This window comes from Borostomias antarcticus (genome assembly GCF_949987555.1).
Source record: "Borostomias antarcticus genome assembly, contig: scaffold_169, whole genome shotgun sequence".
NCBI lineage: Eukaryota > Metazoa > Chordata > Actinopteri > Stomiiformes > Stomiidae > Borostomias > Borostomias antarcticus.
The window spans coordinates 101,640-118,648 of NW_028176221.1; the positions used below are offsets into that span (position 1 = coordinate 101,640).

The 17,009-nt window shown below is 45.8% G+C and overlaps 1 protein-coding gene across 1 annotated transcript; it reads right to left on the bottom strand.

Moving 5' to 3' along the window:
• Nucleotides 1–6,384: 6,384 nt before the first annotated feature.
• wdr83os (WD repeat domain 83 opposite strand) lies at nucleotides 6,385–16,127 on the bottom strand. The gene is made up of 4 exons (XM_084462624.1): nucleotides 15,981–16,127; nucleotides 14,516–14,621; nucleotides 13,497–13,594; nucleotides 6,385–6,647 (listed from the first exon to the last, which is right to left on the bottom strand). Exons 1-4 carry the CDS (start codon nucleotides 16,028–16,030, stop codon nucleotides 6,581–6,583), a joined length of 321 nt encoding a protein of 106 aa, XP_084318750.1. The 5' UTR covers nucleotides 16,031–16,127; the 3' UTR covers nucleotides 6,385–6,580.
• Nucleotides 16,128–17,009: the final 882 nt, after the last annotated feature.

Sequence of the window (17,009 nt, forward strand, 5' to 3'; positions counted from 1 at the left end):
GGAGTGAAGAGGCTCATAGTAGTTCCAGTCATGAAACTGCTACAGACAGAGACAGTCCAAGCACAGGTAGTACACAAGTAAATGTCTATGGAGAGGTTCATTGGAAAAAGACCATAGAGAAACAGAAAAATAAATACAAAATGATACATAAAAAAAAAGGGGGTCGAAAAAAGTGACAAAAAGTCGGAGGGGTTGGGGCCTACACCAATATTCTTTAAGGGGGCCCAGAATTCCTAGCAATGGCCCTGGGGCTCATACACTAAAATGATCTAGTAATCTATTTTATCTTGTGCTAAATGTAATGACTCTAAGCCTACCAAATTATACTAATGACTGAGCCTTATAACACACGCACAAACTTTCTCCCCGTTTCATTCTATGGAATAGGTTTGTCCCTCCCCCCCGTCCCCCGTCCCCTTGCTCTGAGGTGAGTAAAAGAGAGAGAGAGTGGGGGGAGAAAGAGGGAGACAGAGCCATTCCTCTTCCTCGCTCCCCGCCTCGATGACGGTCAGCCGTGGCAAACATCCACATGGGACCCAAAACTAAGCACTCTGGGCTCAGGCTGGTCTCTTAAAGTGCAAAGTCTTCAATCAGCCTCCCCTCTCCATCCCTATACCTTCAAAAAGAACATCCTGCCAATTTTCTGCTGCTCAGGATGCTTCGTTCCTTGACGACCCTGACCGTGATCACTCCGTACCCCGCGGAATATTGTCTTCTTTTACATGTAGTGGAATATTCTAGATTTAAGATGGAAGACTGAGTCTATTCCCATGGTGTTTCATGCCTGATGGCTCGGTCCAAAGCCCAATATGAACGGTATACTTCTTATTAAAAGTAGTGTGTATTTATTGTACTTAAAACTACATAAATCCTTGTTGTTTGGGCCCATGTGTCAATGTCATCTTATTGATGCCCTCTTTGATTGATGTCCTCTCTTAAACAACATTCTACAACGGAGAGTTTGGATACTTGATTCTGATTGGTTAGCAGCCGTTGTAAAATACTCTTTAACCCATGGCTACGACCGCATAACAATTAGTATTAATGCGCCGTCAATCATTGACGAGGCCATTGATAAGATCAAGCAGTAGGCTATGCTTTGCGTAGCAACAACTCGCAGCAACCTCGCCTTTTTCGTATCCTATTACAAAAACGCACTCATCAGTCTGACTCCAACACTTCCACACCCCTACCAGCAAAAACGAGTGCTCTGGAGAACTGTTTTAATAACTGCACCATAGATGGAAATGATAAAATAAACGTGAACCACCCGAATTATGCCTATATAGGCATATGTGAACAAGGCCTATCCAAATAGGCGGGATAGCCAATGTTGCTTGGCAGCCATTTAATTCAGAACTATAGCCTATCGCGTAAGATTATGTAAGTACTAAAATGATAAGAATGATCGGTAAATAAATGATGGAATGTTACTAATGTTTGTTTTTTTGGTGAATATAGATATGTAGTAAGTTGTAGAAAAGCAATTGACCACACGATTTTACACGGGCTTTTACAACAGCTACAGGGGTTTTAGGCCCTCCGCTATCACGTCGCCCCGTAGCTGTGGTAAAATCCCGTGTAACCCACTGCCTCTCGTGGTCAATTGCTTAACTCTAATAGACATACTTTATGTTCTATTCTAACTCTATCATCTATCTCTGTCTCTGTAGCCTCTAAGCACTGGTCTTAGGTCAGATATGCTCAGCATCACTGGTCATAGGTCAGATATGCTCAGCATCTCCTAAATGTTTCATGTTGCCATTAAGTGTAGTCTTATCTGATCCTAGATCTGTCATTAGGGAATCAACGTTTCTAAATACAGTAGCATGGACACTGAACAGGCCTTAGGAAGGATATGATTTGTTACTTTGATATCCTTGTTCTCTAAAAGTGGAGGCTATTCTTGTTTTTATTTATTATCTGATTGAGTCCAGGCGTTTGTGAATTTCTATTGGCTTGATGGGTATAAATGCTGACGGGCCACTGTTTCCTTTCATGCCAATAAACCCGGATTAAATTGAATTGAGCTGACAGAATGACATAGGGAAGGGATGTAGGATGGATGGGTGTATGGGTGGGTGTATGGATGGGTGTATGGATGGATGTAGGATGGATGGGTGTATGGATGGGTGTATGGATGGATGGGTGTATGGATGGATGGGTGTATGGATGGGTGTATGGGTGGGTGGGTGTATGGATGGGTGTATGGATGGGTGTATGGATGGATGGGTGTATGGATGGGTGGGTGTATGGGTGGGTGTATGGATGGATGGGTGTATGGATGGGTGTATGGGTGGGTGGGTGTATGGATGGGTGTATGGATGGATGGGTGTATGGATGGGTGTATGGATGGGTGGGTGTATGGGTGGGTGTATGGATGGATGGGTGTATGGATGGGTGTATGGATGGGTGTATGGGTGGGTGGGTGTATGGATGGGTGTATGGATGGATGGGTGTATGGATGGGTGTATGGGTGGGTGGGTGTATGGATGGGTGTATGGATGGATGGGTGTATGGATGGGTGTATGGATGGATGGGTGTATGGATGGGTGTATGGATGGATGGGTGTATGGATGGGTGTATGGGTTGGTGTATGGGTGGGTGGGTGTATGGATGGGTGTATGGATGGGTGTATGGGTGGGTGGGTGGGTGGGTGGGTGGGTGTATGGATGGGTGTATGGATGGATGGGTGTATGGGTGGGTGTATGGATAGATGGGTGTATGGATGGGTGTATGGGTGGGTGGAGAGAGGGAGCGATTGAGATATGGATGGTGGGAGGAGTAGTGGAAGTGAGAGCAGAGATACACAATGGACAGAGGGGCACTCTGTAGACTCAGGTGTGAGATTGCAAACACACGCAAACACAGGTACACACACACACACACACACACACACACTCTCTCTCTCTCTCTCTCTCTCTCTCTCACACACACATCTCTATCATGTTTCCAGCATGTACTGTAGAGCTGGATTCAGCAATGGTGCCGACAGACCAGGAAACAATAGACCTGAATCATTTTGGACTTAGAACAGCTTTACGTGTTTGTCTGGAGGATGTAAACGTGCGGGTTTGCATAAGTCTCACCTCACCTCCTCTCCTCAGAAGTGTTGAGTAATTACAGGGCTGTGAGATGAGGGCTACGGCTACCTTGTCTTGACCCGCGTCAGAAGGGGGTAGTCTGTGAGGTAGTGTTGTTCTGATAAACAAAGAAAATGGTGGTTAAATCAGTGTCCCTTTCTTTTTTGTGACATGCCTGTAATTTGTATGAATGACAGCTTCTCACAGCCCGGTCATTATGAGGTGTGGGTTGTGAGTGGCTTGGAGAATTTCATATTTATAGATAAGCCTTTGCAGTGTGGGAGTTTTTTTTTAATGTATGTGTAATTCAGTGTATGCGATTCAGCGTTTTGACAGCTGCTTTCTTCCTACATAGCCTATCATAAATTTAGTAGGCTGCATATATTAGGCGTATACCTAAAAAAGTATCTGGAACTTGTGTGTGACCATTTTCTCTGCAGCCTAAACTGGTAGCATGCCCCAATACAATGACGGTGAAAGTGGTAAACTGGATGACTTACAATGGTCATGGTAGCCTACTCAAATGCATTGAAAGCTGGGAAAAAAAATCTCTACAATTGTCATTGCTGGTTTACCTGGCGGTTGGGTCTGCCAGTCGAAGCCCCAGAGGGAAGAGTGTTCTCGGGGTCCCGACCTGACCCAGTCCGGGGTCCGGGTCCGGGGGAGCGCAGTGCGGAGGAGCAGCCGCCGGCGGGACCGGAGGGAACGAGCAGCACCGTATCCACCACCGGAGAGAAAAGCTCCATCTTCAAGTCCAGCACATCCCGCAACGTGCCATTCACCGACTCGCACCGAAAAAAAGAGAATTAATAAAACGCTCTAAACGACGGATGTCTAAAGGCGCGGGCTGGACTCGGACCCTTCAAGCAGCCGAGCCGGTTCCGGTGCTCGCCTCTTCCAGACTGAGACCGGAGGTACAGACTGAGACCGGAGGTACAGCAGACTCACCACCAGACCGGAGGTACAGCAGACTGCCCAGAGACCGGAGGTACAGCACGTCCGAGCTCATTCGCAAAAGTGTACAGGTTGCATTGGGAGTCGTGGAGTGGGAGTCGTGGAGTGGGGTGGGCTAGTGTTGGGAGAGAGAGAGAGGGGAGTGGGGTGGGCTAGTGTTGGGAGAGAGAGAGAGAGGAGTGGGGTAGGCTAGTGTTGGGAGAGAGAGAGAGAGAGAGGGGGGAGGGGGGTAAGAGAGGGGTGGCAGTATAGCCTACCCCTAATTTCTGTGAACGTTGTGATTGTTGATTCCCCCCAAAACACAGCCTGAAACCCTAGTGGTTGTTTCTATCAGCGCTGTTTGAATGATTCTGTTTTGTTTCAGCTGCATTTGAGCAGCACGGGGATTTTAGACCTGCTGCCTTTCATTCGGGATTCTCAGAAAGTAGTAGGCTTTATGTTCATGTTGTTTTTGTTTGTTTGTGTGTGTGTGTGTGTGTGTGTGAGAGAGAGAGAGAGAGAGAGAGAGTGTGTGTGTGTGTGTGTTACATGCGTGCCACTGTGTGTGGGTGTGTGCGTGCTTCTTTGTGTGCCTCCATCTGCAAACAACTTGGGGTGTGTGTGTGTGTGTGTGAGTAGGCTATGTGTGCATGTCCTTGCCACTGTGTGTGGGTGTGTGCCCATTTGTGTACCTCCATCTGCAAATTGGTGTGTGCGTGTGTGTGTGTGCGTGTGTGTGTGTGTGTGTGTGTGTGTGAGCTCATGCCACTATGCATGCATGCAAGTGAGGTTGCGTGTGTGTGAAGGGTGAGTGATTGGGGACCGGCTGATGACGGAGGGAGCCTGACTCAGCGTCTTGCCCCCCTCAGCTCTGCCCCTCGCTGCCAACAGGGCAGATCACCCCCACTCTGGAAACCATGTAGGCCACGCACGCACAAGCACGCACGCACAAACCCTAAACCCTCATGACATCAACCGATTGTGATCTGATATCCCCTGCTTTTCCACGGCAGGAGGTAGGTAGTCTAGGTAGTCTACCGACCAGCGGCTGAGCTGCTGCTACCGCCGGTGACCGGGAATACTACCGTGTTTTCAGAGGCAGCATGTTAACTGGAGACTAGTCAGAACTGTCACTCTTTCTCACAGGAGTCTGACTCATCCGTTACTTAGGCCTTCTCTCTCTCTCTCTCTTTCGGATGTGAGGAGAAATACTGGAAGGAGAGAGACAGACAGGGTAGAGTGAGAGACCACGACGGGAGAATAAACGAGAGATGAGCGAAGGAGAACGAAAAGCACCTGTTGGTTGCAATGGAAGGAGCAGAGACAGAGAGCTTTTAATGGATGCCGTGCGTGATGCTCAGCGGGGGTCTGAGACGGTTCACGATTCACAAGACCCTTTTGTGACGCAACGACGCCCTCTAGCGGTCGCCGGTGGTCACGACACAAAGTCGCCCCCGAAACACGTTTCTTTGGTCTAATCAAAATTGGGTGAGTCAGCTGGGCCGTTATGAAGATTAGCTCCAAATAAATTCACCTTCCTCCCTATTCGACACAATGAACTTAAAAAAAATCTACATCCGGTGAACTTTTTTCGCCCCCATTACATCATAACTATAGTCTACTGATCTAAACGGGCAAATTCAATATCCTGGATTATATAATATGATCAAAAGCAACAGAGTAAGAAAACCAATTACAGTAAACTATAGGAATAAAAAACACAGAGCCCAAGGCCTCCCGGAAATGGTCCAGTCGGCGTTTTGATCGCCTGCGCGAGCACAGTGCGAAATCAGGGAAAATCCAGAGTAGTCTGCTGAAGCGGTGGTTTCTGGCTGAGGTCCCGTGTGCTGAAGCGCCCGTTCGGCTCACGCCCCGGGTCCAGCGCCGTGGGGTTGGGCTGACGTGAGTTATAAGCCCCACTAAATCAGATCCCAGTCCGGCTGACTCCCCACTCTGCAGTCAGCAACTGCGCTCACACACACACACACACACACACACACACACACAGTGCTTAGTCCCCCTCTTACACACACACACACACACACACACACACACACACACACAGCTGCTCAGTCAGTCACACATCGTCTTGATGTAGTGTGTGCCAGTAGTTCTTTGAGGGCCTGGATGGTGATTAGACAGGGACGGACTGGAGAAGAGAGAGAGAGTGTGTGTGTGTGTGTGTGTTTGGTGATTAGACAGGGACGGACTAGAGAAGAGAGTGTGTGTGTGTGTGTGTGATGTTGGTGTAAAAGAGTGAGTTTGAGGACATGATAGCATAACATACAGCACACCAACAGCAGGCACAACGAAGGGGCTGATAACAGTTTAAAAACCATACGTCTTTATTTTCAACGACAGAGCTTGCAGTGCGTGAATGAAACGGTAAGAAAATGCTTCTCCTTCTGATATGAAAAAAACAAAACAGGACGTATCCATTGTATCTCCATATCTCTATCTCTCTTTATATCTTCTATCATCTCCCAGATGGCCAGTGGGTGAATCAGCTGTCCATCTCCCCCTCAGTCTGACGCCGCCTCCCCTCCTCCCGACTGGGCCCGTGGTTACCATGGTGGCGACATGGGCTGGGGGTTCTGGAGGTATGACATCACCACCGCCGAGATGGACAGCCTGGTCAGAAGAGGGAGGGAGGAGAGGAGAGGATGAATATTGATATACAGTGAGAGTTCGCCAAGAACACTTACAGCCCCTTTACGATGGTGATGGTGGTGATGGTGGTGATGGCGAGGAGGACGTCTCGTTTTGTCTGACTTCTAGACTTAGTCAACACAGTGGGCTGGATGTTCCTATAAAGCTCTTGGATTCAGATCTCAGATCAGTTAACCCCCCCAGATCCTCAACTAGGAGTGAACTCTGTAATTTGAGCGCAAACATTCAACACTGATGATGCGCTGAGAGCAGTCCTCTCCTTGCTTCTCGTGGCGGAACGGGGGTGACGGCTGTTCCCGCGCACGTTTTCGGGAGGTCACCTCCACCACGTGGACTAAAGAGCAGCCGAGGCCACTTTTAGCCAAAACATTGCAATAAAGTACAACAGGGAGGAGTGCCATTCCAGTGCAAGGCCCCTCCCCCCTCTCTCTCTCTCACACACACACACGCACACGCGCACGCGCACACACACACACACACACACACACACACACACACACACACACACACACACACACACACACACACACACACACACACACACACACACACACACACACACACACACACACACACACACGATATCTGTACCTCCTGACCCAGACAGTTCGTGTTAATACAACTTCCTCTAGTCAATTGACAGCGCAGAGTTTTCCTGTCTGAAGGTCGCGACCTCTTCTTCTTCCTGGGATCGGTGCCCTGGCTACTTGTGGTACATTTTAATGAGGAAATATAGCTAGCACCCCTAGAGGTCATAGTTCAAAGCTTTTGGACATTAACGCAGAGCCCATCTCATGTCACAATGCCAGGTATGGAAGCTGCAGCTTTTATGACATGTTTACGGGAAGCTATTACACGAGGCTGGGATCTGGAGAAGAGCCCCTAGTTGAATCTAGAGAAGAGCCCCTAGTTGAATCTAGAGAAGAGCCCCTAGTTGAATCTAGAGAAGAGAAGAGCCCTAGTTGAATCTAGAGAAGAGAAGAGCCCTAGTTGAATCTAGAGAAGAGCCCTAGTTGAATCTGGAGAAGAGCCCCTAGTTGAATCTAGAGAAGAGCCCCTAGTTGAACCTGGAGAAGAGCCCTAGTTGAATCTGGAGAAGAGCCCTAGTTGAACCTGGAGAAGAGCCCTAGTTGAATCTAGAGAAGAGCCCTAGTTGAATCTAGAGAAGAGCCCCTAGTTGAATCTAGAGAAGAGCCCCTAGTTGAATCTAGAGAAGAGCCCTAGTTGAATCTGGAGAAGAGCCCTAGTTGAATCTAGAGAAGAGCCCTAGTTGAATCTAGAGAAGAGCCCTAGTTGAATCTAGAGAAGAGCCCTAGTTGAATCTGGAGAAGAGCCCCTAGATGGATCTAGAGAAGAGCCCCTAGTTGAATCTAGAGAAGAGCCCCTAGTTGAATCTAGAGAAGAGCCCCTAGTTGAATCTAGAGAAGAGCCCTAGTTGAATCTAGAGAAGAGCCCCTAGTTGAATCTAGAGAAGAGCCCTAGTTGAATCTAGAGAAGAGCCCTAGTTGAATCTAGAGAAGAGCCCCTAGTTGAATCTGGAGAAGAGCCCTAGTTGAATCTAGAGAAGAGCCCCTAGTTGAATCTAGAGAAGAGCCCTAGTTGAATCTAGAGAAGAGCCCTAGTTGAATCTAGAGAAGAGCCCTAGTTGAATCAGGAGAAGAGCCCCTAGTTGAATCTAGAGAAGAGCCCCTAGTTGAATCTAGAGAAGAGCCCCTAGTTGAATCTGGAGAAGAGCCCTAGTTGAATCTAGAGAAGAGCCCCTAGTTGAATCTAGGGAAGAGCCCTAGTTGAATCTAGAGAATAGCCCTAGTTGAATCTAGAGAAGAGCCCCTAGTTGAATCTAGAGAAGAGCCCCTAGTTGAATCTAGAGAAGAGCCCTAGTTGAATCTAGAGAAGAGCCCCTAGTTGAATCTAGAGAAGAGCCCCTAGTTGAATCTAGAGAAGAGCCCCTAGTTGAATCTGGAGAAGAGCCCCTAGTTGAATCTAGAGAAGAGCCCCTAGTTGAATCTGGAGAAGAGCCCCTAGTTGAATCTAGAGAAGAGCCCTAGTTGAATCTAGAGAAGAGCCCTAGTTGAATCTAGAGAAGAGCCCCTAGTTGAATCTAGAGAAGAGCCCTAGTTGAATCTAGAGAAGAGCCCCTAGTTGAATCTAGAGAAGAGCCCTAGTTGAATCTAGAGAAGAGCCCCTAGTTGAATCTGGAGAAGAGCCCCTAGTTGAATCTAGAGAAGAGCCCTAGTTGAATCTAGAGAAGAGCCCCTAGTTGAATCTAGAGAAGAGCCCCTAGTTGAATCTGGAGAAGAGCCCCTAGTTGAATTTAGAGAAGAGCCCTAGTTGAATCTAGAGAAGAGCCCCTAGTTGAATCTAGAGAAGAGCCCTAGTTGAATCTAGAGAAGAGCCCTAGTTGAATCTAGAGAAGAGCCCCTAGTTGAATCTAGAGAAGAGCCCTAGTTGAATCTAGAGAAGAGCCCTAGTTGAATCTAGAGAAGAGCCCTAGTTGAATCTAGAGAAGAGCCCCTAGTTGAATCTGGAGAAGAGCCCTAGTTGAATCTAGAGAAGAGCCCTAGTTGAATCTAGAGAAGAGCCCTAGTTGAATCTAGAGAAGAGCCCTAGTTGAATCTGGAGAAGAGCCCCTAGTTGAACCTGGAGAAGAGCCCCTAGTTGAATCTAGAGAAGAGCCCTAGTTGAATCTAGAGAAGAGCCCCTAGTTGAATCTAGAGAAGAGCCCCTAGTTGAATCTAGAGAAGAGCCCTAGTTGAATCTAGAGAAGAGCCCTAGTTGAATCTAGAGAAGAGCCCTAGTTGAATCTAGAGAAGAGCCCCTAGTTGAATCTAGAGAAGAGCCCCTAGTTGAATCTAGAGAAGAGCCCCTAGTTGAATCTAGAGAAGAGCCCCTAGTTGAACCTGGAGAAGAGCCCTAGTTGAATCTGGAGAAGAGCCCCTAGTTGAACCTGGAGAAGAGCCCTAGTTGAATCTAGAGAAGAGCCCTAGTTGAATCTAGAGAAGAGCCCTAGTTGAATCTAGAGAAGAGCCCCTAGTTGAATCTGGAGAAGAGCCCTAGTTGAATCTGGAGAAGAGCCCTAGTTGAATCTAGAGAAGAGCCCCTAGTTGAATCTAAAGAGCCCTAGTTGAATCTAGAGAAGAGCCCCTAGTTGAATCTAGAGAAGAGCCCTAGTTGAATCTAGAGAAGAGCCCCTAGTTGAATCTAGAGAAGAGCCCTAGTTGAATCTAGAGAAGGGCCCTAGTTGAATCTAGAGAAGTGCCCCTAGTTGAATCTAGAGAAGAGCCCTAGTTGAATCTGGAGAAGAGCCCCTAGTTGAATCTAGAGAAGAGCCCCTAGTTGAATCTGGAGAAGAGCCCCTAGTTGAACCTGGAGAAGAGCCCTAGTTGAACCTGGAGAAGAGCCCTAGTTGAATCTAGAGAAGAGCCCTAGTTGAATCTAGAGAAGAGCCCCTAGTTGAATCTAGAGAAGAGCCCCTAGTTGAATCTGGAGAAGAGCCCTAGTTGAATCTAGAGAAGAGCCCTAGTTGGATCTGGAGAAGAGCCCCTAGTTGAATCTAGAGAAGAGAAGAGCCCTGTTGAATCTGGAGAAGAGCCCCTAGTTGAATCTAGAGAAGAGCCCTAGTTGAATCTGGAGAAGAGCCCTAGTTGAATCTGGAGAAGAGCCCTAGTTGTTGCGATCCCTAAGCCGAACAAGCCTGAAGGGAACCCCAAGAGTTACCGCCCCATCTCTCTGTTATGTATCCCCTTCAAGATCCTCGAGCGTCTCATCTACGTCCGCGTCGAACCAATCATCGACCCGCTGCTCCCACAGGAGCAGGCCGGGTTCCGACGCGGGAGATCGACCGGAGATCAAGTCACTTAGACGACTCAAGACATCGAGGACAGCTTCTCGGCTAAAAAGAAGGCCGAGCCGTGTTTATAGACCTGACGGCTGCAAGCTGCTCCGCCTGCTGCCGGACAGACACTTGGTCAGCATGATCACGGAGCTCGTCCGAAACCGCAGCTTCACCCTCACCACCCGTAGCGGACAGCGAAGCAGGTTACGACGCCTTAAGAGCGGCGTCCCCCAGGGACCTGTCCTGTCCGACACTCACGAGACGGACAATGGTCTTCAAAACGGGCAGGAATGAACGTTTCGGCCTTAAGCCTTCATCAGCATAAAAATCACATTTCTGACAGACAGTTATATAGGTAAGGGGTGGGGCCAATCACCACACAGCATCTCTAATAGCAAATAGGATTCATCTGTGTACAGGGCGGCTGTAGCTCAGTTGGTAGAGCGGGTTGTTCAGTGATCGAAGGGTCAGTGGTTCGAATCCCAGCTCCGACTGTCCACATGTCGAAGTGTCCTTGAGCAAGACACCTAACCCCAAATTGCTCCCAATGAGCAGGTTAGCACCTTGCATGGCAGCTACCGCCATTGGTGTGTGAATGGGTGAATGAGAGGCCATTGTAAAGCGCTTTGAGTGCCGCTAAGGTGGAAAAGCGCTATTTAAGTGCAGTCCGTTTACCATTTACCATTTACAGGCCACCTAGTCCGGCCTAGTAGAGCAGGAAAATGTGAGCCTAGGCCCTAGAAATTAGGCCTACCTACCTAATTATGGGCCTAACCAAATGAGTATGTTAAAAGGCATTATATACAATAAATACAAAGAAACATCATCTACATTACATCAATGCATAATACACAGTACAAAGTAGTATAAAGCAAATACAGAATCAACGGTATAAACAATCAGTATATAAGGGAAAAGGTAAAGTTAGAGTTAAGAGCTATGCGACCCTGTGTGGTGAACGGCAGAAATATAATACAAATAACAGCAGCAGCAATAATAATCATGATGATGGAGAGCTAAGTGGTAGCACAGAGCGTTTCTCAGGAAAAGGTTCCTTACAGAAGCAAATTAAATTATAAGAAACATCCAGAAAGTAACTCTTCATTTAAACCTTTCGGGCTCTCCGTTTGTAGTGTATGGGTCCAGGCTGCTTCTCTCTGTGAGAGTCTGTCCCTATCACCTCCTCTTTTTAAGGGGTGGACAACCTCTACACCCTAACATTTCAGGGAGCAGACGTCGTGACCAGCTAAATTAAAATGTCTGGCCTACAGGGGATTTCTCATCTGTGTTCCTTATACAGCTTTTGTGCTCAGAGATCCTAGTTTTGAACCCTCTAGTTGTTTTTCCTCTATAGGCTAGGAGGTAGATCACATACTTGGTTCTGCAGCTGATTCTAGACCTGAGACTATATTTTTTGCCAGTATGAGGATGGAGAGAAGAATCCCCCCTAATCATGGCTTTACATTGGGCCCAGTTAGAACAAGGGAAGTTACAACCTGGCAGACTGGAGAGGAAATCCGGGGGGGAACAAAGCAGTCAGCTCTGACCAGAGAGTCCTTTAGGTTGCCGGCACGTTTCTGGGCAAAAATGGGCACATTTTTAAAAGAGTGGCCTAATAAGGGGTCACTAGATACAATATACCAGAGTTTGGTGACACATTTCTTGATTTCTTGTGATACAGGAGAGAAGGTGGTAGCACATATGATCCTAGAATCTCTCTTAGGGCGGGGCTTTAAAGGACAATGCTCGTTTTTGACAACCTGGACCTTATTTACGACATATTATAAGACGTTTGACTCACCGAGATCACTTTGGTGTAGTTCGGAGGCATGTAGAAGAAATTTAAAATCCAGCGCGAGCCAGCACAACTAGCGATTCATGAAGACAGATTGATGAAAACAACCGTTTCGTGGCAGAAAATAGATTTTTAGAAACTGCATTCTCGTTGCCCCGATCACCGCCATTACATGGATATACTGGCTCGCGCTGGATTTTACATTTCTTCTACATGCCTCCGAACTACACCAAAGTGATCTCGGTGAGTCAAACGTCTTATAATATGTCGTAAATAAGGTCCAGGTTGTCAAAAACGAGCATTGTCCTTTAAGGCCAACAGACTGTCTCTCTCAATATGTAGTGCCTTATCGAACCCATTCAAAACAATATGATCCTCATAGCCTCTTTCTCTGAAACGATCACACATATCATGAGCTTGTACATTACAAGTTCTGTCATCACTGCAGATTCTTTTAGCTCTTAAGAGTCGGCTATAAGGAAGATCCTTCTTCAGATTCCTGGGGTGATAGCTACTAAAATGTAACGTAAGAGTGTTTCTATCAGTCTGTCAGGACGTTGGTATATCACTCTGTTACATTTTAGTAGCTATCAAGTCCATCCCAGGATGGACTTACCCAGACCGGAGTGAGTGAGGCTTAATCGCCTCTGGACCGGCGTCGGACGCTTCTGCTCATCGATGCACAGATGGGGCTTGGTATCCTGTGCGGCGTGCGAGTGTGGCGCCGAGGAACAAATCGCAGACCATGTCATCCGATATATCGGACACCTAACGGAATGCATGGCCTGATGGTGTGAATGACGAAACGGTGACATGGCTTCTGGAGGTGTGCCCGGATATATATCCCGGGTGACCCCTCACCCCGGCTCGGGGGGGTAAAAGGATAGCCCCTCGGCCCCGAGCCCAAACGCAAACGAAGAAGGAAGATACAAGGCCAGTCTGCTTTTACACTTGGTTGGATTCTCTTGGCAGGACAGGAGGGAGAATTTGGTGCAATTATTATGTTTCCTGTCTGTATTCTGAGCATCCACACAGCCAGGAGCAGAGTGAGTGAGAAAATATGGGCAGAGTGAGTGTAGAAAATAAAGTCACGCAGACACACGCACGCACACACACACACACACACACACACACGCACGCACGCACGCACGCACGCACGCACACAGTTCTGTATACTCACATGAAACTGCTCATCATCTGTTTGGTGTCTTCTGAGCTGCGTGAGTTGGCGAAGCTGATGAAGGAACAGTACACTGCTATCCACGCACACCACTTCAGCTGGAACACACACAACACAACGTTAGGTTTATGATAACACTCGCTAGAAGGCATCCTTTCAACTAAAACACGCAACAAGATTTTGTTGATTGAACGAGTAGTAAGATAAAGGACGCCATCACACCAATTAAGAATTGAAGCGTAACACAGTCAACAAAAGCTTGTTTATCAATAAACACAGCGAAGAAATCAACAAAACACACCATCCTTTGTGTATAGCGATCAACTCATTAACAGCATATAGACTACAGCCTGGAAGACAGACTCAATGCGGAAAAAAAGTTTTCAGGATACTTTTTTTTCCTCTGAGATGAGTCTGGCTTCCAGGATATATAGTGTAATTATATAAATTATTTTTCAATGAAATCATATATACATTTGTAACTTGTAAATGTGTAAATTCAGTTTTGGAGTCCATCTGTTATTGAGCATAATCATGGAGTTGGCAGCAACATTTCACTGTGACTGTACACGTACGTTACATGTGACAAATAAAGAAATCTTGATCTATAGACTAGGCTTTCATGACATGATCACAATGCCACACCCTCGTTGTGACAGCTGTGACTGCCCTGCTGTGGGCGATGGCCTTCAGGCACGGATCTAAAGGAGAGTTTGCCTTTAGTCTGGCAGATGGGACCGGTGGGGACGACCTCTCTTAAGTGGTCACTCACACACACACACACACACACACACACACACACACACACACACACACACACACACACACACACACACACAGTGGAGTGGGTGGGGGGGTGAGTGAAAGTATACAGAGGGTAGTCTTTCTCTTTCTTTACTCACTCACACTCATCTTCTCTCTCTCTCTCTCTCTCTCTCACACACACACACACACACACACACACACACAGAGTGAAGAGGGCGGTGGAGATTGTGTGTGTGAGTAGCTAGCTAGGTCACCTTGAGCATCAGGCCGCACATGCTGAAGATCATGCCCAGCAGGTTCATGTAGTCCGGGGTGGGGTCCTCCAGGGTGGGGTTGGTGTCCGTGCTGGGGGGCTTGTACCTGGAACCAAGACACACAAGGTCTTATATCAACGTTAACCATCATCAAACTACTTGAGGCTAGCTGTCTAGATTTGAGGTGAGCCGTCCAGCTAATGTTTTAACAGGCAACACAAACCCTTCCTGTCCAACATGCTTAATCGAAGTTGAGATATCTAATGGTGCGTTCGTTTGTGGTCGGAGGTGGCAAGTCGCAAGTGGCAAAATATCTACCTCCGACCTGTGTGCATTCGAGCTATATACCATTATATCACAGTTACCTAGTTATATCTATATACCATTATATCACAGTTACCTAGTTATATCTATATACCATTATATCACAGTTACCTAGTTATATCTATATACCATTATATCACAGTTACCTAGTTATATCTATATACCATTATATCACAGTTACCTAGTTATATCTATATACCATTATATCACAGTTACCTAGTTATATCTATATACCATTATATCACAGTTACCTAGTTATATCTATAGACCATTATATCACAGTTACCTAGTTATATCTATAGACCATTATATCAGTTACCTAGTTATATCTATATACCATTATATCACAGTTACCTAGTTATATCTATATACCATTATATCACAGTTACCTAGTTATATCTATATACCATTATATCACAGTTACCTAGTTATATCTATATACCATTATATCAGTTACCTAGTTATATCTATATACCATTATATCACAGTTACCTAGTTATATCTATATACCATTATATCACAGTTACCTAGTTATATCTATATACCATTATATCACAGTTACCTAGTTATATCTATATACCATTATATCACAGTTACCTAGTTATATCTATATACCATTATATCACAGTTACCTAGTTATATCTATATACCATTATATCACAGTTACCTAGTTATATCTATATACCATTATATCACAGTTACCTAGTTATATCTATATACCATTATATCACAGTTACCTAGTTATATCTATATACCATTATATCACAGTTACCTAGTTATATCTATATACCATTATATCACAGTTACCTAGTTATATCTATATACCATTATATCACAGTTACCTAGTTATATCTATATACCATTATATCACAGTTACCTAGTTATATCTATATACCATTATATCACAGTTACCTAGTTATATCTAGTGCATTCGAGCAACTGGGGGCTGAGAAACATCCGAATTTGCGACGAGGAAGTGCGAGTTCATGTTTTATTTAATCATTCCTAGTAGCAAGTCGCAATTTGCACCTCCCAGTTCGAAACGAACGCACCCTAATGTGAGCTGACTGGCTGGTCCGCTTTAATCGCATTAGGGAGCTGGTGTGTTCTTGTGTTCTTGTGTTCTTGAGATAATACTGACCGTAGAATCTTGTTCTGCCTTCTTGGGTCTGCCATGTTGTTGGAGGACATATTACAAACGGATGTCTTCTTATATTGATTGTTTAAATGTGATTAATTCAGTGCCAGGCAGGTGTGGAGTGGACGCCAGCTGATCGGCTAGTGAGTTTGTGAATGGGACCGCTAGTTCCGTTCGTTCGGTGGCTCCTTTTCAAAATTAAAGTTGGATGGAATGTCAATGGAAGAACACGCGAAGCAGAAATGTTTCCAACTTTTATTTTGAAATGTATTTCAAGGGCCCAGCATGCATCGCTTGTTATAGCGGAAATGCATGATATGCCTACTACCTGCTATATAGCAGGCGAGAAGCGCCACCCAGTGGGTGGGAGTAGTAATTGCAGCCATGGAGCCGCGAGAAATAGGACCCGAGAAATAGGGCACTTCATTTTTTTCAACAGCTTACCAATTATTTTTAATTTTGTCCATCCTTTTCCAAGTTTTAATCAGTTTTAATTTGACTAAAGCATATGATCCTTTTCCAACAGCTTAACATTTCTTTCGTAATTTGGTCCATCCTTTTTCAAGTTTTAATCAGTTTTGAGATATACTAAAGCATAGATTCAGATTCGAACTATGAGGGAGTTTTATCAACATCATTCAAAAATAAATAGTAACAATTAATATTAAAATGGCAACAACAGATGCTAAATACATTTTAGTTTACGTTATTTGTATGTTTGAAAATGTATTTTGTATTGCACTGGAAACTAGCTGACAGCCATCTGACCACCAGCATCTGAGCATGACCCAGTCCTCTAAATGATCTGAGTATGACCCCTTCCTCTAAATGATCTGACCCAGTCCTCTAAATGATCTGACCCAGTCCACTAAATGATCTGAGTATGACCCCCTCCACTAAATGATCTGAGTATGACCCAGTCCTCTAAATGATCTGATGACCCAGTCCACTAAATGATCTGAGTATGACCCAGTCCTCTAAATGATCTGACCCAGTCCTCTAAATGATCTGACCCAGTCCTCTAAATGATCT

Excerpts from the sequence above, each read along its gene's own strand:
- wdr83os (XM_084462624.1), bottom strand. The coding sequence starts at position 16,030 with ATGTCCTCCAACAACATGGCAGACCCAAGAAGGCAGAACAAGATTCTA. Across the intron at positions 14,622-15,980 it reads AGGCAGAACAAGATTCTACG|GTACAAGCCCCCCAGCACGG; the intron begins GTCAGTATTATC and ends TCTTGGTTCCAG. Across the intron at positions 13,595-14,515 it reads TGTGCGGCCTGATGCTCAAG|CTGAAGTGGTGTGCGTGGAT; the intron begins GTGACCTAGCTA and ends TGTGTGTTCCAG.